Source organism: Aythya ferina, assembly GCF_964211825.1.
Source record: "Aythya ferina genome assembly, chromosome: 6".
Lineage (NCBI taxonomy): Eukaryota > Metazoa > Chordata > Aves > Anseriformes > Anatidae > Aythya > Aythya ferina.
In genome coordinates this window covers 34,032,372-34,057,964 of record NC_140303.1, presented here as the reverse complement: position 1 = coordinate 34,057,964, position 25,593 = coordinate 34,032,372, and the positions used below count along the sequence as shown (strand labels likewise).

Below are 25,593 nucleotides of genomic sequence, written 5' to 3'. Positions count from 1 at the left end.
TTTTCTAAAGTCACCAAATTTTATTTCTTTACCCACAATATAATTATACCAAAACATACATATAGTTAAGAAAAAGAAACACCTTTATAGAAATGTTGATAGTGCTTTGAAATCCGCCGTCGCCCCGGCGCTTTGTCAGACATGGCTAGAGGTCTCTCCACTCGAATACTCCCCTGTTGCACTGGGCAGAACAAACTTCACATATCTCCCCTTCTCCCAGCCCCTCCTGATTCGCACGAGTCTGTGGTGGATGCAGGGCAGGCTGAAGACAACCTTTGCTAGGATCACAGTACATGGGACGAGCAGCGTGAGGGTGTAGGTGGGAGGCAGGTAGAATTTGTACTGGTTCTCGTCAAAGGCCCTCGACCATCCGTACGTGAGGGTGTGTAGAGTGCTGATTAGCAGGGCAACAAATCCAAGGGTGGACTAAAAGGAAGAGAAACACACACGGGTTATCAGAGGACCTGGTATTTTCACCTGTAGGAGTACACAGTGCGGAGAAAGCAATGAGGATTTCCATCTTTTGGTTTTATTTGCTAGAATAAAATGCTACTGGAAATCTTTCATGGGTAGTGTGCCAGCCTGCATTTTTCTTTTTCTCATCAGAGGTTAAGTGTGATACTAGTTCAGCAGGAGTGTCCTGGAAAATGCTGCTGACCCAGCCGAGGGGTGAGCCCCAGCCCCAGTACCTGCTGAGCCCGTAACTGCGGGGAGCTCACAAATGCTCTGGCTCTGCCGCGGCTGGCAATGGCCAGGGGCTGCTGGCCAGCCAGGGAAAGCACACACCTTTCGCACAGCATCGCAGCTACCCAGCAGCAGTTGGCACTGTCAGAAGTCGGTGAAGCCTAGCAGAGATCTGCAGGTAACTGCTGGCACCTACAGGAAAACTGCAGCGTGCTGAGGTTGAGCTAGAAACTGAAGCGCTCCCGTCTCAGGTGAGCAACAGCCCTGATGGGTTTCCTTCTCTGTTCTAGAGATGTGTGTTGGTTCATGAGCTGAACCCTGAGGCTATGTGATGGACTAAACCCATGGAACTGGGAGCCAAGAGCCCTTTATCCACTGAAAGAGGCAGCAAGGACTCAGCCCCTTGAACTTACTCTGTTTTCAGCTGAGGTTTTGGCTTCCGAGCATCCACAGAGACAACATTTTGCCTGAATATTGCCAGCTGGCAATCACCACTGGTCCCCTCAGTTATTTCTCGTCTGATCCGAGCTGAGCTCCAGCTGCCAGGGTCCCCCCAGCCACACACCTCTGCCACCTCCCCAGGGCCGCTGGCTGTGCTTTCAAAGAAAAACGTGCATCCAAAATTGTGGTGCACAAATGTGTGTGTCTGCTGCCCAGCTTTGACTGTCTGGTCTCAGCCTGTATAACAACCAACCTTCAAGATGCCCAGATAGGAAAAATTTCACCACACGCTGTTGATGTCCCCAGCTTAGGGAAGGAAGCCTTTAGAAGTTGAAATCCCTGGCTTGCTGCAATCAGAGATGAGCAAGAAACGCTGTCTCCCTGCAGGTATGTCCAGGAAAGAACGCACAGCAGGGAGATCAAAGATCGGGGCAAACAGGAGGAAGGACCTGTCACATTCTCTTGAAAAAAAAAAAAGAATCTCAGCTGGAAAATGTCTCCTTTCAAAACATCCCTTCCTGTTTGTGGTCACTGACAAACCGTTTTAAAACCCAGATAACTTTTTAAAGTGCACCGTGCTGCTAACAACAAGCTAGATCAAGTCTCTTCCACCTTTTGCAGCAAATTATTTCGGCAGCTGAGAGAACTGGGTGGGCAGGGAAAGGAGAGCTCTAAAATATGCCCCATATCAATGTACTTTACTTTTACAGCACCTATCAGGCCGTCATGTGGGTGCCTGTAAGCCCAGCCAAGATGTCATCCTCCCAGCACCCTGCCAAGTTAGGGAGCTCTTCTCTCCGTGCCACAGCTGAGCACTGCTCAAGGTCGTCCCCGGAGCCAGCAGCAGCCCTGCGAGCTGAACCTTGTCCTGTGGGCATCCCCACCCTGTCTTCCAGGCTGCCTTCTTCCCCAAAGCCACATCCAAGTCCTAAGCCCAAGTGACAACAGGCAGCAAACCCAAACAGGGTCAAGATTTGTTTCACTGGGAAAATGAAGGTGTTTGCTGGAACGTGTCACGATTGCAGCTGAAAGAGGTAACGCTCCTAACAGTGGGAACCGACCCGTGGCTCATCCATCATTTATCGACTCTTAGCTTCCCTCCAACAGGCAGAACATCCCTGGGTGGAAAGAGGCTGGAAGTAGCAGCGTGAGACTAATCTGGCAGAGCACAGATGTAAAACGGGGCAGGGAGAGAGGTGACAGTGCAGTCTGAAGGCAGCAGGTGCTTTCTGCACCGGGCAGCACGGGTGGCCTTTGGGGTCAGTCCGGCCGGGGCTCCGTGTGCGGCAGAGCTGCAGATAATTAGTTTGGTCCTCTGCAGTTTCTCTTTCAACTGCTGCTGGCAGCAGGGAAGAGCAGAAGTGGAAATTAGTATGATGAGAGGCACCACACCATCACAGCTGCGTGGTGACCCAGCCTCGTGTGCAGGCGGTGGGTCACGTGGAGCAAAAAAGCTAATTGGTAAGAAATTGGGGGAAGTGGGTGGCAGCAGGACACGGGGCTGGCAGCTGGACACGGGGCTGGCAGCTCTGCAGAGCACACCGGCCCCACAGCTGCAGCCACCCAGCAGGCTGTCACAGGGCAGGGCTCGAGCTGCAGGCACGTGAGAAGACAAAAAAGTTTTGCAGATTGCAGCTCTGAGCCCCGTGCTGGAGCCGATTTGCCCACGTGCCTTGCCCTGACACAGCCAGAGTTTGGAAGCTCTGGTCTTGTTTGTCTTCTCCACGCAGCTCCTGGCTGTGAAACTTTAATGTTTTAAACAGGGATTTTTGCACTGTCACAGCGTGGGGAATATGGGGCCGCCTGCCAGGGAAGGTGTTAAAGCCCTCAGAGTGATGGCTGTATGAGGATGGCATCTTCCTAATGCAGGCTTGGCATGCATTTTCTGTTCTGTATTGATTTTTCTCTCTCCTCCATCTCCTCAGTGTCCGGAAGGCTCCCTGCAATGCATCAGCAGAGGTGACTCTGTCACACGTGGCTCATTTAGAAATGAGTGCAGCATCCGAAGCAAAAGACCCCTTCCTGACCCAAATACGCTTCTGATTTCTGCTGCCATTAGCCCTAAAAAGTCATTAGCTGTGTGGAAGTTGGCTCTGGCTCTGGTTTCATTGACAGGAACGCCAGAAAGGGTCCGATGACAGATTCTTTGTATCCTGCAATCAGGAGCTAAGCAAGAAACCAGGTCAATTCAACCTTCAGATTCCAGGAGGACTTTTCAGGGTGGGGAGGTAAAGGCAATCATACATGTTTTACTTCTGCGCCAATTAGACTGGATTTGTAAATCACTGGGGAACATTAAAAATGTCTCCTATAAGTTGAATTGCATACGAATCATTCCTGTTACCTAGTTACTCCCTTTTCTATGGGAAGCCACGATGCCTCTGATGCACTGTAATAGGGTCACATGCTGGATGTCCTGAGCAGCACCCCTATCTCCAATTCATTTCCTTAAGAAAGGTATCACCAACTTATGGAAGAAAAAAAATAATAAAGTATTTCTAATTAAAAACAAAAACTAACGAGCTGGAAGCTAACATGCTAGGAGACCTGTATTCCCTTTCAGGCACAATGCCACCCGTGCATCTCCTGCATGTCCTCAGCTGGGGGCTTGTGTAGTGCTGCCATGCCTCATCCCGCACCTACAGATAGAGCTCTGAGTGGTATTTCCATGTCCTAAGCCAGGCAGCCACTACGTGGGGCAGCCAAGAGCTATTTTGGAGCCCAGTGTCACGTATTTGTCTGGTGCCACTGCTGACATATCGTTAGAGAGAGCTGGGAAGGGATCACAGAGGGCAGAGATGTGACAGTTGTGTGAGGTGCACGGGTAGGAGACAATGTACGTGTTACATGACACAGTGCCAGCACCACCAGGAGAGCTGCCTGGGGAGCCAGAGGGAGATGCAGGGAGCTTCAAAAGCTCATTCCAGGCTGCAAGGAAGTTTTTCCCTTCGTTTGGGATTCCTGGTATGAGATGCCTAAACCAGGACAAGAATTTATCCGCTGTCTCGGCGGCTGCAGCCCTCCCCTGAGATGTGATGGTGAGCGTTAATATGCTCCCGTTGTCCGGTCTGAAAGAGATATTTAAAGTCAGATCTCTATTCTCCCCGAGGGACAATCTCCTGGGGTCGAGCTCTCCAGGTGAGGCTCTTCTACGCAGTGTAAATAATTACTCACCAGCCCACAGCAAGATAGGAGGAAAAAAAAAATACACCAAATAAAAACACCCACAAAAAACCCTAACTGACTTGCTAGCTTGGAGATCAGGGCACTTGTGGGAGAGCAAGCTTCAAACTCCTGCTCTAATGAATATTGAATTATTTATGTGCAGCTGAAGAGCTTCAGCAGGGGAGAATGAGTGACAGATTTGCACCTCCGCATGCCCTAACCCTGCATCCCCTAATCCCTGGGCGTGCACTGGTGCCACGGGTAAAGAGGCTCCGCAGGGGAGGTGTTGGGGGATGTGTCCCATGGGGTTTGTGTGTGCTGGGTGCCACGCTGGTCACTGCAGCATCACCCGAAACGTGGAGCAGGCTAAGTAGCGGCAGTGTAGGAGGAACAATTAATCACGGGATTTAGGCCTCTGAATTTGGTGAATTTGGTCTCAAGTGCAGAGGGTATTAGAAGTTTTATTTCCTGCTATCCCTGTTAGCCTGAAGCCTGGCTCCATGTGTGTCCCTGTGCTGGGAGCTTTTGGGAATGTCCCACACAGGGTACTCAGGTCACTCTGGGGATCTGGACATCTCTGCAAGTGGGAAGAAGGTTCCTAAACCACTGAGAAAATCTGGAGAAAGAAGAACTACCCTTATAGTCCTAATTCACATTTTAGAAGACGGGGACTTTTCACTGATCACTCGGATCTGTGTCCTGCACCAGCTGTCTCCCCGGCTTGTTACCTGCCTGCAAACTCCCCGCAGCACCTCCAGCCTGCTGGGCATGGCTGACACACGGCCAGCTCCCGGGGGACCTTGAGCACAGAAGGGAATAACCCTGCCTTCTCTAAACTGCCCCGAGGCTTTCTGCCTTTCTACTTTGTGTGACTTCAGGGGCGTTTTAGCTGTGAACCTGTGAACAGCAGCGCTCCTCAGGGGCACAGAGTGAGGGGGAAAGGAGCCTCAAGGACTCTGCATGGGGACATCCCACAGGCAAAGTCCAGGCTGGTTTTGCTCAGGATCTCTGGCTAATGCTGCTAGAAGCAGGGTGAGGAAGAATTTCAGCCAGCACATTAAAGACTCGCTCTTGCAAAGCTCACCACTAAGCGCCACGTGGACGCACACGATGGGTTACGTTTTCCCTTCCCCTGACACAGCAGCGGACGGCACGCATCCTGCGTGACAGCGGGGTGGTCTCCAGGACACACCACATCCCGCTGCCCCGAGGTGTCTACCGGGCTCACATCCCGACCAGGGATGTGTGGAGTGGCAGAGGTGGCCACGCGCGGGGATAGCAGGCCGACCCCTGCCCTCTGTGGTGTGTGAGGGCCTGACCCTGGCTGCAGAATCACTTGGTGACATTGGCAAATGTCAACTTTACCTGGATGAAACTGAATTCCCTCCAGTTGAGAGAGTTTGCGATGGATGGAAGTGAAGTGATGGCAAGTAACGACAGCAAGCCCAGGGCAATTATTCCAACAGAGATATAAATCTCCATCCTCCAGACTTCCTCCTCTACCCAGATATTCATCTTCTTCTCCACAGCCTGGCATGACAATGAAGTTTCGTTAAAATGGAGCGCTTAGGAATAGAGGAATTGATTTTTATCTGTATTCATTTGGGTTCTGGGAGCAGATTCCCTGGATGAAGGCTGGTTCCTAGACCCACCTCAGGTGCTACTGGCCTCTGCCTTTTGGGAGGTGTGAAAATGCTCTTTTATCCCCCTGCTGCTTGTCCCAGCTAGGTCAGATTTGAAGCCTGCTGGGAAGAACTGCTGGATGATCACAGCTCCCACAGCCTGTAACCACAGCAGCAAGCCCCAAAGTTGCATTTGGAAAGATAATTGGAATAAGAACTCAGTTTAAAGCCATGAAAACAAATACAGATGCTTGAATATGCAGCAGTCTCCTAATAACCTTCATTTTAAGTGCATTTTGGGGGGGGAAATTGTTCATGCTAATGGAAAGGAAGATGGGCTTTATGCTGCATGGCAGAGAACAACATTTAGAACCATCCTCTTTAGCCCATTAAATGGGTTTAATTTACTAAACAAAGATGTTGCTAGAAAACAGGAGGTAGAAGGGAAATGAACAGAGGATGCTTGCCCGAGATTAATGTGCAACTGGCAATCGAGAAGGGCCTGTGCCAGGCTGGAACTGGGAGGCTGGGGGTGTCATCTGATGGATATTTTGAGCAGGCACTGCTGCCAAAACCAGCCACCCTGCTCCTAGCTGCCTCCACAGCCCCTTCCCTCCTCTGTGCTGGGATAAGCGTTTGGGTGGCCGCAGTGAGGAACGCTTGGAAAATATCCCAGCACAGAAAGGAGACTGGCTTGGGGGCAGTTCCTCGATCTCACCTCTCAGCTGCACAAAGCTTCTTCTGCCATCCCAGGAGAAGCAGGGAGGAGCAGCAAGAAGCCGGGGCAGAGGAAGGGCAGTCACACTGATCCATGGCACTGCCAGGCTCCAGAGCTGGCTGGATTGCCTGAAGGTTGGCAATCCCACGCTGGATAAACACTGCCGAGAGCCTCAACAAGGCAATAAAGTACTTTTACATTTCCTCATTCCCTTAGACTATGACCAACTCTTCACCAATATTTTGTTATGCTCCTGGAGGCACATTGTAATGAGGACACACCTCCTACATAAACAAATCCTCAGGGTTATGGCTTGGTCTCTCCAGCAGGCATCTGCTGTGACCGTCAGTGCGAGCAAACAGGGATTCCCCTGGACATCTAATCTCAGGCAAGCCAGGTGCTAGGCAATGCTCGATTCAAAGGCTTCTTTATGCTCCTCTGGCACACTGGCATGAGGGATTTTGATCCTAAACCTGGCTGCAAACACCTGGACAACATCCCGCTAGTGTGCCTGGTCCTTAGTGTGGACGGATGGGTGTGTGCCTCGTGGACGGCGTGCCGCAGCGGGGCACAGTTACCTCGTGAGAGAAGTGCTCACAGAGATAACAGCTCCTTCCCCCACGTGCTTTGGAAAGTGAGTGCAAAGGCCGAGATAGGAAACCTGCTAACCGACATCTGGAGGTGTGCAGAAGATTACTAGGGTTGCTGACACCTGGAGGGTGCCAACGTTACCTGCTTGACGGCCGTCTCGATTAACTGGTAGCGGTGGGAGCGGCGCATGGGCAGACACAGGCTGTACACGGCGTGCAGGGCAGCGCAGAAGAAGCTGAGGAGGCCGATCTGCTTTCTGTGCTGGAGCCACTGGTCGAGCCAATCCGGGAAACGCCGGTACTTGGTGCCGTAGTAGAGCTGCAAGCAGGCTGCCAGCACGCCAGGCAGGTAGACGAGGGACAGCATGACGTAGGCCACGCAGGGCAGCGTGGTGTTGACCACCTCGATGGGTATCTTGTAGAACTTGTTCTTTTGCTCCCTGATGTACGGGTGGATGACCTGCCGCACCAGGTTGTACGTGAAGAAGCAAAGAAAAAGCCCCAGAGACAAAAAGATGGGGATTTTCCAGGCTGGCAGGAGGCGCAGGGGAATGTTCTCGATCTCACAGGCTGAGGACATGCAGCCCATGTCCACGGGGGTGAATCCCATGACCTGAGCAATCTCTGCAATGGTGCGCTTGGCTTCTTGGTTATTTGAGCAGATCAGGACCTGCAACAAACGGAAGGATACACACAGGGCAAAGAGAGATCAGGCTGCAGGAACGAGTGTGGCGGGAGGGCTGCTATGCTAAAGGAAGCCCGTGTTATCACCAAGCATCTTGCTTCTTGGCAGGCTTTCTGATGGGGATTTACTGTGGCTGCCAAGGACCTCTCTCCTGGACGGGTTTCCTTTCATGTGTGCACCACCAGTTTGTTTTACTGTCTGTGTTTAGATAAGCAGACAAATAAATAGTACTTTTCACTTACACAGAGACTTCAAAGACTACAAAACAAGGAGTAAGTGGGGTATTTCATTTCTGAGCAAAGAAATGCAGAACCTGCGGGAGCCTCAGGCCATTTACTGTTGAAGTCAGGCCTCAGCTGCTGAAATACTGTGGATTTAGCCCTTGCCAGGAGAAAACAATACCTGCTTATTACCATCCCTGGCACCTGACTGCAGCGTCCATGCAGAAACCACGTTAAAGCCCTTGACCACGGTGCAGGCTGGAAACAGGGAGGCCAGGTACTCGGCATTGGACTCTTTGTGGTGGTTGATTTCAGTGTTGTTACTGACATCCACCAGGATCTTGCCCACCAGCACGTCGGCCAGGTCACAGAGCGTGGAGTAATGTTCCCTGAAAACCGCCACGAAAATGACATCCGTCTTCTTCACCGCCTCAGCCTGGAAGGTGACTTCTGCTGCAGAAGGGAAGAGGCCGGCTTTGCGCTTGGGGTTGCGGCTGCCGACCACCACCTTGAAGCCGGAGCACACCAGGCGGATGGCCAGCGACCGTGCAAAGTCCCCGCTCCCCAGCACCCCGATGGTGCGGCCGGCTGCGGGTGCCGTGGGGTCACCCTCCACGCTCCGGTGGCCAAGGAGGGGTTTGGCCATGTCTCCTCCGGACATCCTGGGGGAAAGAACAAGGGGAAATGCAAGTTCACTGTGAAGCTCTTGCAGATGCCCAGACCACAACTGTGTTCAAGGGGAAAATGTAGTTATGCCGCATGAATAGAAGTGCATTTTCTTCCTTGGGCAAGGAAGGAAATCCCTGATACAGCTCTGGGTCCCAGTAACCCAGGACCCATCTGCTAAACCCGCCAGCATGTGTGCAGTAATGTCCAGCCACCGTTGGAGGGGGACAAGACACCGCACGGAGATGGTTTTAGGAACGAGTTTCCCTGGTTTGAGTGATCAAACACCTGCTGGCTGCACTCATTTGTCCTTTGTGGTTCTTCACCTCGCACTACAAAGCCAGAGCAATCCTAACAGCCACCAGCAATGGCAGCTCTTGGAGCCCCAAGGAACCAGGGGAGATCTTCTTGAAAGCCCTGGAGTCCAGGGGGATCTCAAAGCCCACATTTGGGAGTGGCAAGGGGTGCTTTTGTTTTGTGGGAGCAGAATCAAGGCAAGGAGTTTGAGGTGAAATGAAAGCATCCTAGAAGTGGTAAATGAAGAGAGTTGCAGCCTTTGCCTGTTCCAATATTTGGGTCTGTTTGCTTCATCTCTTCAATGAATAATGAGAACTTACTCATGACATTTAAAACAATATATTAAAATATGATGAGATTTGCTCATGAAAGATCTTGACGAGCTTTACAAACATTAATGAATTTTGCCCTGTTACACTCTGCTCTCCGTAACAGATTAGATATTGAGACCATGAAGGGGCTTTAAGCAGATCAATGAACTCAACAGCAGCAAGCCAGCCAAGCCTGGAGGTCAGGAGAAGCTCAATCAGGGAACTGCCAGGCTGTTCACGGGACGTGTCACCTACAAAAATCTGCCTTCGTGCTTAAAGAATGGCAAATAGCAAATGTGGCACCATACTTTTAAAGTGCTCAGGAGATGGCTTGGAGAACTTACGTACCAGGACACATGGCTTTGCTATTGGGCATGCTGGTAGAAATAATAATAATGAGCAGAATTAACAGCCTCATGAAATACTGGGAAAGAGACAGTTGGTTTTGGCAGAGTACAGTCTGGCCTTAGAGCTGATGCAGGTCTTTGAAAGTGAAGGTGACCACTCGGACAGGGTGACCTAGTCACTAGGCTTTGTTTTTCATAGGCTTTTGCAAATGTTCTTTATGTTTAAAAATGCTCTAAAAATGTTTGAAAATGCTCTTCTGGGATTGAAGCAATATTGGTACAAAGAGGAAGGGTGCTCCTGCATGAATAGTTACCAATGGGAAACAAAGGGTAAGAATAAATAAATAATTTTCATAATGGGAATGGGTTGTCAAGGGATATCCCCAAGGATCTGTGTTGTTCAACATGCTCATAAGTGAGCTGGGAAAGGGATTGAATACTGAGAAGATTGAGTTTATGGGTGATAATTGTTTAGTACAGTCAATCTTTATTATGAGAAATGTGCAGAAGGATCTCCTCATTCAAAGTGCTTGAGCACCAAAATTGACTGCTGGCACATGCCAAGTGCATCATATGGGCATATAAAAAGCCCTATCAGTATGCTTTAATGAGCTGTAAATTTGTTAAAAACACTCAGGAAAAAAAAAAAAAAAAAGATCTGAGAGCCACAGCTCTTTGCAGGTACCAGCTCAGGGCTCCCTGATAGTCACACTGCAAACACAGCCTGAGTTACCAGGCAGGGAGATTTCTGATACAACAGCCACTGCCATCTCTGGTCTCTCAGCCCCGTCCGTCATGGAAAGCCTACAAACACCTTCAGAAGATGGACCTTAAAAATTATAATTCACTATTCTCTGTCTGCTCTCCTTTTCTCTCACCAAGAGTCAGAAGATACATGTATGTGGAAGAAGTGCTCTTGGAAGATAAACAAGTGCCAAGAAAAGACAAGCTTTCTTCCCCTTTAAGAACACCTCTTCTCTGCTTTCTACATATCACGTAGACTTCCTCTCATGGGCTGGATGAGTAAGAGAGAATTATTCATATTTCACTCTGAAGGTTTCTGCTTCTGTTCCAGACCCATGGAAGGATTTGTACGCCTGAAGGCTGACTTGGTTATGCAGGTCAGGTCAGGCGGGTTAATCAAGGCTGCTACCTACGCACACTCACCTGCATTAGGTATAGCCTGTATGTATCACAGTCACTGCAAAACAACAAAAAACACAACTATACCACTGTATAAGCCCATACACCGAACAGCACACTGCAGTTCTGCTCACTCCACTGCAAAGACGAGGGAATAAAATTAGAAAAGGCCCATAGGGAATGAGTGAGAGAGGAGACAGGGCCTGCCAACTGCAAAAAGAAACAGGTAGGTGAGGATGGAGAAGAGACCACCCAGAACTTCTCCAAGTGAAGAACAACCTCATGGTAGGAGCTCAGGTCAATGCCAACCCTTGTGCCCTGATCCTGAGAAGGCTTGAGAGCAACATAGCAAGGCCAGTCCTCTTCATCCGCAACCAACCAGGCCACAAAACCACACAGTAAATACGCCAGCTCTGTTTCAAAAGATTTTTTTCCCCTTTTTTATCGGGCACTTTATCAAAAGTTCACTGCTTCTCTTTTAAGAAACTTTCTTGCTCCACCTAGATTTATTTGTGGCCAGCACTATTTGTTCTAGGGCCAGAGCTATTGTTTAGCTTAACAGGCTCTCCTGCCTACGCAACCCCCTCCTTTCCAACAACCTGTGTGCACAAACTGTTACCCTGCAATAGAGACACATCTCTGGCTCCCGGCCACGGGGAGAGGAATCAATGTTCAGGGTAACAGAGCAGGTGATTATGAAATGGGTCTGCAGGGGTGTGGATCCTGCTGCAAGCAAGTCTTCTTGTGGTGTGTTTTGCCCGTCCTGTTACTGCCGCTGAAAATGCACTGCGGTGTTTGCAGTGCTGGGGGGTAAACAGCCTCGATGCCCCGTTATTTTGATTAAAAAGGCTGACAGAACCAAACAGCCTGTGAAGTCACCACAACAGTTAAAAAGCAAGGCTCCTCAGAACGTCTTTGGACTGGAGGTGTGGGTTTTTGTGCTGTTATTTCGGTCATATGCTGCCCGTCAGGTCTCTGGCAAGGGGTCTGTCCCTGCTTGGCGCCGGCCCTGTGCCACCACGAGCCATGGCCACCTCACGCCTTCTCGCCACAAGAGACTCTTGTGAGGGAGGGGGAGAAAATCTCTCTATGGCAGTAAACACATTTTGTTGAGAGAAATGCCGTGGTCTCTGGCTAACAGATGCCGGGAAATGGAGCTTGTGATTAGGTAACAGTTCTTTTGAACTTCTGTATCTCTGCAGAACACACAGACACCATCTCTCCTGCCACCAGTCCCGCTTCTGCCGCCCCCTCAGTACCCTGCTTTGCCACCTGGCTCCTCTCCAGGCCGCCTGCCCCTCACCTCGGGCTCGGCCCTGTGAAGCCAGGGGTAAACGTGCTCACATTTACCTACAAACCCTGCCCGCAACGCTCCCTGCCAAGGCTGGCTCCTCACGGCCAGGCCAGCCCACCCAGGTTACTGTAGAGTCACCCGGGGGTGGAAGCCACAGGGGCCGGACACAGCTTTACTATACCGCAGCCTTGGATAAACCTCATTTATTGATCTTCCCCATCAAGGAAACTGCACCCCTGCTGAGTTACGGCGTGTGAAGTTCAAGGAGATCGGTGTCTTACCAAGAAAGCTGCGGGATGATTTAAAGCGCAGCCCAGTGGAAGTAAACTAGCTTCACTCCTAACCGGGAAGCAGTTCTGTAATTAAAATATCTAATACAAAGTAAAGCTGCCCTTCAGCTAGACTATTAATGACACCCTTATATCACTGCTTGGGGATGCTGCACCCAGATGCATTGTGCTTGTTACTGCCTGCAGTTCACCTATTGCATCTCAATGACTTCTATTATTTGCAGTACAATAGCGGTGACAGCAGTGAGCAAGATCAGGAGCTCCAGGCACCAAACCAAAACTGGATAGAAGGCAGCTCCTGCCCCAAAGAATGGGATCAGACAGACAAAAGCTGGGTGAAACGAAGCAGTCAAATCTCTGCTGCCCAGGTGGAGGGCAGGAGGGGCTCTTGCAGAAGAAAAGCGAGGATAACTTGATGTATTTTTCACTTGAGGTTTGGCAGAAGCTGTTAGCTTAGGCTCGGTGCCAGGAAACAAAGCTTTGCTGCCATGCAGCAGGGTTCTGCAGCAGGACGGCAGTTCTGGGCTGAGCAGGGCTGCAGGAGCCCCTCCAGGTGTGGCTGCACTCCCAGCAACGTCAATCTGCACTCAGATAACACCCCACTGCTAATGGGAAGCTGGTGCTATCGTTATCCGCCCTCCACAGACTGTGGTGACTGAGATAGCAATGATAGCAGGGCTCCAGCACATTTGCCTGGGAAGACCCTGATATCCTTGGCCACGTCTTTAACAACAAGACCATCTTTTCAGGACCCTTTCAGTTATTCTGGGCAGAGAACTATAGCCTCACTGGTTCCCATAATTCACAGTCTGGTGGTGCTTGGCTTGTAAACCCTGGACCAGGATGTACCCATCATGGCAAGGCACAGGCTTTGCTTTACTTTTTGGAAAAACAAAACCAAATTGAGATCCATTTCACTGTCTTGGTATTAGCGTTTAGCAGATAGAAGTCAATCTAGTTTTACAATAGCTCTGATTAAAAACAAACAAACAAAAAACCAAACACAATATCTCAAAGATATCACTGAGTCAAACTGTGCCAAAGAACATGGCAGCAATCTCATAAGGAGCTCCATGTAATGGTGCTGTACAGCACAATGAAACTGGTTCCTATTTGCATAAAGCCTCATCTCTGAGCTCAGCATCACGTACAGAGTCTTAGCAGGCAGCACCTTGGCTACAATAACCACTTCTGTGTCATCCCCTGAGGTCAGATTTTGTTTAGACTGACCACAACTGAGTCTTGAGTAGCTGTAGATTCAACCTGGTGCATGTCCTTACAGAGCCTCATCAGGGCTTCAGTTTCAGCATTGTGGGTTATCTGAGATAAAGCACATGATTATTATCTACATACACTAATAAGCTTTGGGGTCAAGCAGCAGGAGGAAACAGGTGATGTAGAAGAGCTCTTCCTTCATCAAGGCACTGATGAAAGGCACTTCCACACAAGGAATGTCCTGGTGTCTGCACCGTGATGCTCCCTGTGTGCCATGGAGCATGGTCCCATACGTACACACACGGCTGAGGGATGGCAGTGGTCTCTGCCCCCAGGTGATTCAGTCTGCAGACACGGACCTTTGTACCTCCCAGACTGACCACAAAACCACAGCCCTGCAGCTCCTCTTTGCAGAGCCTGGCATTCTCTATGAAGTCAACACACCAAGAAGTCACAGCTGAATAGATTCATTCAGTGCCAGAAGTTTCTGTTCAGGTCTTGCTGTCCATAGAAATACCTACTTTTTGGCTACAGCTGCTTTGTTTCCAAGGAAAATAAAGCATTTAAGTCTCTCTCACACCCAGAAAGTCCCTACAAAGAGCACTGCCAGTACCATGTACCTGCTACGATTGGCACGGATTGAAGTAATAAAAGGGCTTATCCAAAGCTGGTTAACCCCAGCTCTGCTCACACTTCAGGATAACTCTTAGTCCTGTCCTGGCTGACTGGAAATAACACGTCTGCTCTGTGGGTGGCTTGCAGAAGAGGGAGGAAGAGGGGAAAACCAGGCTTGCTGCCTCTTTCCCTCTTACTCCTTTCAAAACAGACTGAGCTAGCTCCCCACCAGTGTAAACCAGGAACCAGCAAATGCAATTAACCAACGGTCTGTGTTGCTTCATCCAGAAAAGCAATGTTGCAAACCTCCGTGGGATGCCAGCCAGGCGGTAAGAATGAGGAAATGCCAGCAGCGGGGTCCCCCAGGTCCCCATTTGCCAGAGAGGGACATCCCGGGCAGGAACTGCTGGGTGCTGAGGCTGTCCCCGGCCATGCAGTGGGAACAGACCTGCTGTGGGCTCCCGGGGCTGCAGCATGCCCCTGCCACTACACCATGCTGTGCCTTCATCCCTCTCCGAACCCCTGGGCTGGTGTTTCAGATCAGTTGTTAAAACCACTTCCATAAGTTCACACAGAGCCCAGCTTTCTCCCCTCAGCGTCTCTTGATCCAGTGAATCAATCTCCCTTGCTGCTTCCTTTCTAACCCCCAAAGGTCACAGCATGTGATTCACCCCCTCCTTCTCTGTGGACACATTTTGCGCTTTGAGGATGAGTTTCATGTTTTCCTGGAGGAGCTGAATTTTCCATTTGAGCCCCCGAAAGGCAGTGGCGGGAGCACACGCCGCTTCCCCCACATGCCACGTCTGCTCCTACCTCCCAGCACGCTGTTTGCTTTTGCACAACCACACGGCACCGCTGACTTGTGCTCTGTGATGCCCCTAACCCCGTCCCCATCCCCTGCCTAGCCGGTCCCTCACCTGCTGTCCGCACGGTCGGTCAGTCCAACCCCACGGGACACAGCTCGTGCCCTGCTTTTTTAGACCCTCCCTCCAGTTTGTCACAGCCTTAATTCTGAGCCTCTCCTCTCGAACGTTTCCTCTGGGTCACCCACAAAGCGGGCGCTGGCCCCCCCCTGCTCCATGCACCCTCCGGTTTAAACATTGATGAATATTGAGGATGTTGGTTTTTGAAGCCAAAGGTACGTCCCTGACCACAGGATGTTCTTTGCCATGTTCAGAACTCAAAAACATGTTTCAAAACAGGGGAAAGTGGAGGAGAGAGGGCTCCCAGAATTTTCCGCTGGAACGACTTAAGTCAGTTTTTCCCACGCAAGCTCAGACATTTTGGCCACGTTTTTCCTATAGAAATGCAACAGCCTGTTGGCACCTGGTGAGGTTAAATGGGCAGTGCTGACGCTGGGCAGAAAAATCACCCATTTGCAATATTGGCTGTGACTCGACTAAACCGGAAAACAAACTTTTGGCTGACTGTTTTTATCCAAACTACACACTTTTAAGCAGATACCACCAAGCTGTGTCACAGATATCCCCAAACTCTCCTCTCCCAATTTTGCCTCCAAAGAGCAGCTCACGTCTCCCGTGCTACAGGCATAGCACACACAACTTTATCTTGCTGATGTGTCCCTGAATAAGAAGGTTATTTCCCCAGCTTATCATCGAGGGACAGTTTACAGCAACATTAAGTGCTGTAGTGAAGTCCTGGGGGGCTTCTATTGCTTTCTTTTGGGGTCTTAATTGCCTTGCTGCTCTTTCCAAGTTAAGGACTCTCTCTCAGTGACGCACCTGCTCTTGAGCTTTCACCTTTCTGAAATGCACGGAGAGCAGGTAAGTAGCCAAAAGCATGGATGGCAAAATCTTTTGGGTAGATCTAACGGCAGCCTGCAGCTAGGCCTGACTGGAGGAGGTGCTGCTACCTGAAACGAGCAGGGGAAAGTCTCCGCTCCTGCTCTGCTGCTGGTGGCCGCGAGCTCTGAGCCCAGCGGCCACCCCAGGGAGCTGGCAGACCCTGGCTGTTTGAAAACTCGTACTTCTTTCCAGGAAAGACGCAGAGGAATTGCGCTGCCTGCGCATGCAAACATTTGGTTTGGCCATTGCCGCCTGTTAGAAGGGTCTCCAAGATCAGCACGCCCTCGCATCTCTGGCTCTGCCTCTTGCAGCGACTCAGAGGATGCACAGGGCCCTGCAGTGGAGAGGGTGGCAGGGAGGTGAAGCCCATAGCATGGGGTCAGCCCGGCTCCTGCAGACTCTGCTGTCACCTCCCAAAGCCCAGGCACAGCACGCGGTGAGCTCTGAAGCTCACAGGGTCTTGCTGGTCACTTTGGGGAGGTGAATTCCCTCGGTCCCTTTTCTTCAGGGACACTGAGCTGCTAACGTCTTGCTGTGAAGCAGTGGTGTATGTGTAGTTCTGGCCAGCTGTTATATGCTTCTGTCTATTTTTCTTCACTCTTTCAGGTGGGTGCTGAGACCACCAGGAAAGGAGGAATTGTTACTGTCTGAGGAACTGGAGGAAAAGCAAGAGAAGAGGATAGGTGGCTTCACTGGGAACTAACCACAGAAGGACGATGACTACAGTGATCATGCTGCCTTATGAACGCAGCCCTTGCTTTCCCAAATACAATGTATGTCCTTTGGGGTAGGTTCAAGGTATGTGATGGACATACCTGCTCTGCTGAGCAGCTGCGATGGGCAGGAGAGGTGTCTGGGGAGGAAACTCCTCTGGGTAAAACAGCACAAAATAATTCCATGGTAGGTTCTCCAGGATGAGGGAAGCATGGTGCAGGGGTGCACACCATGCACACAGGACCCCAGTGATGCAGCATGTGCCAGACGAGTGCATCCAGCAAATATTTCAGCACTGAGCCATCAGCCATCCTGTGCTGTGCTGCACGCTGTGCTCGCAACAGCCGAGGGCCTGTGGCTGGCCAAGGGAGTTGGTGCTGTCTGGTTTTTAGGTTTTGTCCAGCTGGGATCCCTCTTTCATGGGTTTTAATGCATTTTTTTTTAATGGGAGATCTACTGGAGCACTGTCTCCTGCACCCACCTTTCCAAGAACTTCCTCGCGGTAAGAAGTTCATTTACTTTAAGTAACCGAAGAGGTGCAGGTTGGTATCTGCTAGTGATGATCAGTGGGATCAGCATACTTCTCTGGTGGACACGTTATCTACAGACCCCCATTCCTTTAGCCTGAGGTCTGTGGGGAACTCTTAGGTCATTTTTCAGAGAGTACAGTGGTGTATTTATACAAACTAAACTGAAATGCATATGCAAGTGTTATCGCAATCGAGTCTTTAGATAGATGCAGCGAAAATCTGAGAACTTGGAAAAAATGGAAGGAGTTTTTGTCTGAACTCCTTAAACCCTAGCCAAAATTTTCAAAAATGTTCAATTGATTGGGCACCAAAGTACCTAAGGGCTTTTGAAATAGGATGTAAGCACCCACATCACTGACATGCTTTCCAAACATTTTATCCTTTCTTTTAAGCTACATTTCACTTAGATGCAGATGGGAAACAGCTTAATCCACTGCAAGGGAAGTGACCCTGTGAAGAAGCAGTAACTTAAAGCTTAGAAATAATTAGCACTTGTCTCCATTGTGAGGTTGGCAGGAGAGGTAATTCTAATCGGTGATGGTAAACGCCTAGATAACTAATTGGTGGGTTTTAATTCTTGTTACGTGACATCCCATTGCCACGGCTGCCCGTGCCTTTCACACCTCTCCGGAGAGCCGGCATGGCTGGCCTACTTCTTCCACCATCGGAAAAAATGTGTTTCCCATGAATCTAAAGCTGCTTCTATTTATGGGTGTAATGCTACAAGGTCGCAGTCAAAGCATAGTTCCTGACAATAAAAAGCAAAACAAACAAAAAGCAAAAATAAAACCCAAGACAAACAGAAATTATGCTTTCAAGAAGCATGTTTTCCCGAGGCACGCTGTGTTTTCTTTTTAAACAAAGACTTGTTGAGTCACCAACATTTTCTTCTCTACAATTATGGAGGAAATCAAATACGTGCAGTGAGTATCGGATCCTGTATTACCGTACATTTGTTTTATAGCAAATGAGATTTTAAGAGAGGAGAAATCTTAAGCCTGATGTAGTATTTAAATCTTGTTAGCCCTCCATCTCCTCAGCCCGCAGGATAATGATACTGTAGACGATGGCCTTCCTCTCTCGCCATCTCAGTTTTGATTTCTCTCCATGGGAGACATTTTCCAATGCACCAGTTTTATCTAGAGCACATGGACGGCAGTGACCTGGGGTTCTTGGTGCACGTCCATCCTCTGCCCGGCTCTGCAGGGTGCAGGCCTCCAGGCTCTCCCCAAAACGGGGATGTCACAACCTCGTGCTGTCCCAGCAAGGGTCACCGTGCAGGGACAGTCCCATGCCGGGTCACCTTGCCTATGGGACAGTCCTATTTGAATGCTGCCTCCCCAGCTCATTCACAGCTTTCACCCTTCAGCACTCTGACACGGGGCAAATGCCGAAGCCACCTCACGGAGCATCCAACCCTGCTGCCTTTTAGGAACCCTACACAAGTAAGGCAGCTTGGCAGCCGCTCCCCACTCACCCACTGGGGACTGAGATTTATTTATTTTTAATATCTCAGTTCCTGATTTCTCCCGAGCTGGAAGAAGTCCTTACCCTCCCCAAAAAGCTGCTGATGAGAAAGTGAAAGCCGAGCGCGCCCTGCTCCGAGGGAGAAGCGCCGCATCCCACTGCTGGGCATCCACCTGCAGCTCCCTGCCCCACACCCAGATAACCCCGGCTCTCGGGTGGGCTCCGAGCACACCCCAAACCCCCGTGCTCGGAGCTGTCCCCGCAGGCTCCCAGCTCGCAGCGTTTCCCATTGCAACCCGGGCAGAGCGCTCCGTAATCACGGCCCTGCACAGCCACAGGGCAGCGCGCCCCGCTCCTGCAAAACCCAAACCTCAGCCCCTCCGCAACGCCCTGCGGGTGAATCCCAGCCCCGGCATCTGGGGATCCCAGCCTCGGGTTGAGGGGGTTTCATCCCCGGGATCGGGGGGGTCCCAGCGTGGGGCTGGGGGCTCGCAGCGCCGGGGGTGCCGCTGACCCCCTGCGGGCAGAGCCGCGCCCGGCCCCGGGGCCGCGGGTTCGATCCCCGCCGCCTCCTCCTCTTCCTCCTCCTCCTCCTCCTCCTGCTGCTGCTCCCCGTACTCACCTCTGCGCCGGGCCGGGCAGCAGGAGGGCGAACGGAGCCGTCCGGGGGCTGCGAGGGAGGCGCTCTGATGTCAGGTCGCCAGCTCCGCCCTCCCTGCCCATGTGCCCGGCTCGGCACGGCTCGGCTGGGCACGGCTCGGCACGGCACGGCACGGCTCCCCCCCGGCCGCCCCTATATGGGGGCAGGAGGCCGGGCACGGCTCGGCTCCCCGCTATAGGGGCGCGTTTTGGAGGCGCCTTCGTTTGGCCCGGAGGGTGCGGCTCGGCGCTATCGGGGGCCGTGCACTTGTCCCTACAGCCTGTGCCGGGGGGTAGATAATGGGGAGAGGGAGCCCCGTCCTTGTGCAGCCGCCCCAAGGCTCGGCACGGCCCTGCTCCCTTCCCAGCGATGGCCCTACAAATAAAACCGCAGCGCCAGGTATTCACTAACAGTCTCCCCAAAACCGCTCTCTCTCTGCTCAGCTGCCTCACCTGCCCCTTCCCTCAGAGGCTTTGCGAAGTTTTCCCAAAAGCATCTTTGGGCACGGCTTTGTGCAGCCGCTCCTCTCGAGGCTTCCTGAGCCGTTCCCAGAGGCCGGTGTGATTCCTGCCCGTGGCTTCCTGAAACAACCCATTGTGCCGCCAGCAGCAAGGAGGCTGGCGTGGCCTGACGGGGTGTCCCGTGCACTTTTATTGCTGCGCCACGGCCTGGCGTGGAGGCAGAAAGAAAGAAATCATTGAGCACCACCAAGCTTTATGGACCCTGCTGCCTGCCCTCCTGCATCAGGCATTCTTTTCCCCCCTTTTTCTGCCCTTTTAGTTTATTACAGACCCCTCAGCCATTGCCTGTTTCTCCCTTGGTCAAGGAGATTTCATTCCGCACAGTTCCCCATTCGGGTTTCAGGTCTCTGTGGGTCGTGTGGGGCTCAGCAGCGACCACTGCCCTCATCCCAAAGTGCTGACACCTGCATTGTCACTCCCTTTTCATAATATAGTAACCTTTCTGATTCTCCCCTCCATCATTTTCACCAAAATGTCACCACTTTTCTTTCAGAAAGAAATGTGCCAGGATTAACACCTGTTTTATTACTTTCTCCATCTCCTGGATCCGAACAGGCCATGAGTTTGCTAAGTATCTCAGGCCTTGCAGTTTATTTTTTTTTTTGCTGCAGACATTGAGCTGAAGTCTCCCCAAATCCAGGTGCAGGATTGTTCCTTCCTCCCCATCACTGCTCTCCGCTTGCTGGACCTCAGGGATGTATGGTGTTAGTGAGCACATTTTTTAGGGACTTCATTTCGCCCTCCATCTATCACTCCAACCTGTGAACTGCCTGCATTTGGGATGCATCTCACCACACACAAGTGTTGCTGTGACACCCAGGAGGATGCTTGGGCTGTAAGTGCCCATGTCCCAGTAGAGCTTACCCAAATCCGGGTACCCCAAATTCACCACTAAATCCACGACACCACTTTGTGGCTTATGGAGATCTGCCTTCCGCCCCCACCCCACCTAACCCGTGCACCCTATGGTCCCATTTTGGGTCGCTCCCCATCCTCAGCCCCCCCTGGACCTCCCAAGGGGCTAGCAGCATCCCTCGGGGAGGTCGGTTGGAAAACATAACGCAGAGCTACCAGAAAACCGACTCCTGCCACTAATCAGCTCCCGTCAGGTTATCGCCTTCGCAGCCGCCTGGCTTTTCGGAGAAAAATGTATTTTATCAGCCCTCTGCGGAGGAGACCTGGTGGAGATGCTCAGCGCTGGCGCTGCCGGGGCTCGTCCCCGCCTGTCGTGCAGGCGCCATCTAGTAGGAAAAGGAGAAAAACACCGAAAAAGAAACGGTGGAAAGTTGAAAAGGGGTTTCTTGCAGGAGCATCCACCTGGGGCAGGAAAATAGCTTAATCCAAAGCAGAGGTGCTTTGGGGCTGTGCAGGTTCAGACTGGGGACAGTGCTCGTGGGAATCTGCAGCAAATGGTTAGGGTATGAAAACCTCCCAAAATTAAGCAACTTGTCCAGAATGGGCCCTGATTTGCTGAATATTAAAATACAGAAAATATAAAACTAGAGGCTGGCACCTCTCCATATAACCACCATGCAGACCACTGGGGCTGGTTTAGGAGCCTCTGGCAAAATGCATCCTTTCCAGGCTGCTCCTTGATAGCATTATCAGGGTTGGATCCTGTTAATTATCCGCATGGATTAATTGCAGTGTACTGTCTTGGGTTGCTGTGTTCAGACAGGCTCTGGTTGGTGCCAGGCGCTGCCATTTCCAGCGCTGAGGTCGCATCGGAAACCTCTTCCTGCCATCCGTGCGTGTGTGATTTCCCATCGCAAAGGCATCTGCTCTCGTCGTACCGCATGATTTCACCACAGATCCCATAACAGTGCCGCCGCCGTTTTCTGACAGTCACATGGGTGCCTCGGAAGCGCCTCTGATGTCTTTCTACGTGAATTCCCAGCCCTCGGGGTGAGCCAGAGAAACCTCCCTGCATGAACCCCCCAGGGCTAAGTAACAGAGACCCACAACATTAATTTGTATTAAAAAAACAAACAAACAAACATGATTTTATAGCAGTCCCATGATTTTTATGCAGCCTGACTCGCCCTTCTCAGCATGGGGAGGTGATAATGCCAGGTGTGTGTTATCTGTGGCCCACAAATTCCCACTGGCAGTGGGGGAATTCCCCCTTCTGCTGGGGATACATGCGTGTCCCCATCCAGCGGGTCCCTGTGACACACATGTGCCAAGGAGCACGGCTCCCTCTGGCTTTTCGCCTTATTTTTTTTTCCCAAAACACCAAGAACTGGAGGCCAGGGATGCTCGGTCCAGCAGCTTCACCGTGCTGGACACTGCACCAGCATGGTTGCACTTTGCCTGGAGCAGAGCCTTAATTCTTCTCCGCCTTCTTCGATAAAAGCCTGAATTAATTAAAGAAGAGAATAGAAATCACTTTGATTTCCAGAATACCAGAAACTCCTAATTATCATAGCTCCCACCAGTGCTGCAATAATTGAGGGGCTGTTGCTGTTTCTGCTGCAGACCCACTTTGTGCAGGGATTTACAAACGGTGCCCAAATTTCCTGCTCCTGGTGCAATGCAGTGACTCGGGGCAGGGATCTGTCTGCAGGTGCATCCCCGTGAACCAGCCACAAAACCCTGAACAGCGTCCGATTCCCTCGTGGATTTCTTATTAGAAATCCAGGATCCCTAGTGCCAGCAAGCTACAGACAGCGTCTGCTCTCCAATTACACTCTGATTATTCAAAATAATAAAATCGGGGGCTTTGTATTCTTTGCCTTCTGGTCTTTCAGTCTTTGAAATGCACAAGGGGAATGCTCCTAGCTTTTTCACCTCATCAGAGAGAAGAACATTTATTAGTATTTAAGATGTGGTGGAAATTGAATGTCTCACCTGATCACTGGTCTGCTGGTTCCTGTAACCTTTCGCAGAAGCACCGAGAACCTCAGGGTGATGCTGGTGGTGAAAGAACTGGACTTTGCTGCAGGGTGAGAGCAGCAAAACACCTGCAGGGCAATGGCTGAGCAAGTCCTGCTGCAAAGTGCCAGGCCTAGTGGCAGCCGTGCAGGGCAGGATGCTCTGAGATCCATTTTGCACTCTTGCATCAGGGAAGCGGCCAGGTGGAGATGTGCCTGGCTCTTTGCATCACCTCTGTATGTGTGGGGGTTTATCCTCTGCAGCTTTCCTGACTTTATCCCACTTTGACAGCGTTGTCCAGAGCTTGCCCAGTTTCATTGCAGGCCATGCAGTAAATATTGGAGTAAATCAGGAGCCTTACCTCACCTGAACTCCACCAGGGTCTCACCTTGCCTGAACTCCACCAGGTACCAGAAACCGATGTTTCAAACCCTGTGTTCCTCGAGACACTTACTTTAATTTTTCCTGGGAGGCTCAGGAATCAACATCTGTGCTCTTTCATACAACACAGGGCTGTTTATCCACCCTCGGCACTTGTGTCCCAACAAAGTGAGCATGGGGAACTTGCTTGGGACACCTCAAAAAGCAGCGGGACGTGGCTTTTTCCTTGTCTCAGTGCTGGCAGACAGAGGGGGAAAGCCTTTTCCAGCCTCACAGCCCTGGGTCCACTCAAGCAGCACTCCTGCCCCAGCATCACCCAGTGGAAAAAGCTCGGCCAGCATCAGGGAGGAGAAACCTGACTTATTCAGGGACACATCACCAGGCCAGAAGATCACCACCAAAAAAAGGGAAGAGAAATGAACAAATGTAAAATTTGTCAGTATTAGCGATGCAGGGAAGCATGGGAAGTTAAAAAGATCACAGACAATTGAATTTAATTGAAAAAGAAGATTAAATAAAATGAGACTCGAATATGAAGAGCTAATTTGGATTAAAGAAACAAGCTGATTGCCTGAAGAAAGAAACTGGAGGATGAAAATGGTTTTATTTTGCATCTGGGTTCCAGTTCTGTTTGTATCAGGATAGTTAAAAAAAAAAAAGAAGGAACGCTCCCCTTTAAAATTTTAACTTTTTTTTTGGAGAGGGTTACAAACCACAGGGAAATGGGGTTCTCTTCTGATCTGATAGGATTGGGGGAGGTTTGGCCACATACAGGGAAATGGTAACGCTTGATCCAAGGCTTTCATACTCCCAGCAGTGCTGCTGGTGGCAGGAGGGCATTAGCCTGTCCCCCGGGTGTCAGAATTGGGCATCTTGGTGCAGTGCACAGCGCTGTGCTCTCTGGGCCATGTGCAGGGTAGGCAGCTCGTGCTCCAGCTCCTGAAAGCCCAATTGATAAGGAAATAGTTTGAGGCAAAATGAGCAGTTCTTATTCACAGCAAAAATGGCAAAAATATATTGGATACAGCATAAATGTGAAGAAGGGCTTAATTTAAAGTGTATATTTATATATATATATATATATTATTTCCCAAGTATCTTTATACCCAGGGAGTTCTCCTGAAGGCACTGGGGTGCTTTAGTGCACTCCCCTCCCCATGTTTCTTTATGCCCACTTGGCTGCTACACCCTTTTCAATAGCACATCCAGCGACTGGTGTCCTCCTCCCGGCGACAGATGCCTTGAGCTGGGGTTCCCACTAGCCCTGGTGACATCCTTGTCCCCATCCCTATCCCTGTCCCCATCCCTGTTCACATCTCCATGCCCCTTGTCCCATGACTTTCAAGGGAAAGGGGCTTTGGGAGTGCTCGTGCCAGGGGTGGGGAGGACAAACTCCCTACCCCAGGGACCAAAATTTGCTCCAATACTGGACGAGGGTTTCAGCGCAGAGCAGAATCCAGCTGTGATTTCATTAAGGAGGCTCTCGCTCCTTGTGCTCAATATTTAATTTAAAAGGAGTGTGTGTGTTGAGTTCAGGGTGTTGATTAACCATGACTCCGAGATAGAGGGAAATTACTAATATGGGAAAGTGCAGTCAGTATTTCATGGCGAAGAGTAATTGAGCTAACAGTTGACATATGGAGTTGTGTGGGCAAACTAATTAAATTTTACATCTTCCCAACCATTTGTGAGTTTTATAAGCATTTGATTTATATATTAATTAAACCTTGGAGTGAAATAAAGAGGACATAACTATTTATACCGCAAATGCGTCCATCAAGAGGAAGTGCTTTGATATATTTACAAGCAGACACCAAAACACCTCGGCAAGTCCCTGGCTCAGCCTGGCAGAGACAGAGGAGCCTCTGCAGTGTCCCACCTGTGTCCCAGCCATGTCCCACCTGTGTCCTAGCCATGTCCCAACCATGTCCCAGCTGCCCTGCAGGGCCAGTCCAGTGGTGCTGAGCATCCTGCACGGTGCCAGGCACTGTGTCCTTGGGCACTGCAAACCCGCACAGGGAGGTGTTAAATCCCACCTGGGTCAGGAAAGGAAAGAAAAAATCTTCCTGTTTAAGGAAAATACAAGTGCTGCTCTCAGACAGACATCCTGCAGGCAGCCAGCTCCCCCTGCCCTGCACCGTGCAGGTTCCTCCTCTTCACCAGCAGGAATAAGCCCTGTGGCCACAGAGACCAAAAGTTTCCCCATTGCTCTTGGCGCATTGCAAGCAGCTCATGAGGAAGCTAAGATGTGATTTAAATATTTACCCAGCCCATTAGCAGAGCATGAGAGGTGGTTACTGAGCGTCCTGTGATGACCTTGCTGAGGATTTGGAGCTGTCTTATTAGTGAGATTTCAA

General features: G+C 50.8%; 1 protein-coding gene across 4 annotated transcripts; it reads right to left on the bottom strand.

The window, feature by feature from the left end:
* STEAP3 (STEAP3 metalloreductase) lies at positions 1-20,078 on the bottom strand. Of its 4 annotated transcripts, none has more exons than XM_084524368.1 (5): positions 19,913-20,078; positions 8,308-8,788; positions 7,363-7,890; positions 5,656-5,820; positions 1-426 (listed from the first exon to the last, which is right to left on the bottom strand). In XM_084524368.1, the coding sequence occupies exons 1-5, from the start codon at positions 20,053-20,055 to the stop codon at positions 136-138; spliced, it is 1,608 nt and encodes a 535-aa protein (XP_084380494.1). In that variant the 5' UTR covers positions 20,056-20,078; the 3' UTR covers positions 1-135. The 4 variants fall into 4 exon arrangements, with proteins under 4 accessions (XP_084380494.1, XP_084380495.1, XP_084380493.1 ...); XM_084524369.1 differs by lacking the exon at positions 19,913-20,078 and adding an exon at positions 19,443-19,681; XM_084524367.1 differs by lacking the exon at positions 19,913-20,078 and adding an exon at positions 18,905-19,383.
* Positions 20,079-25,593: the final 5,515 nt, after the last annotated feature.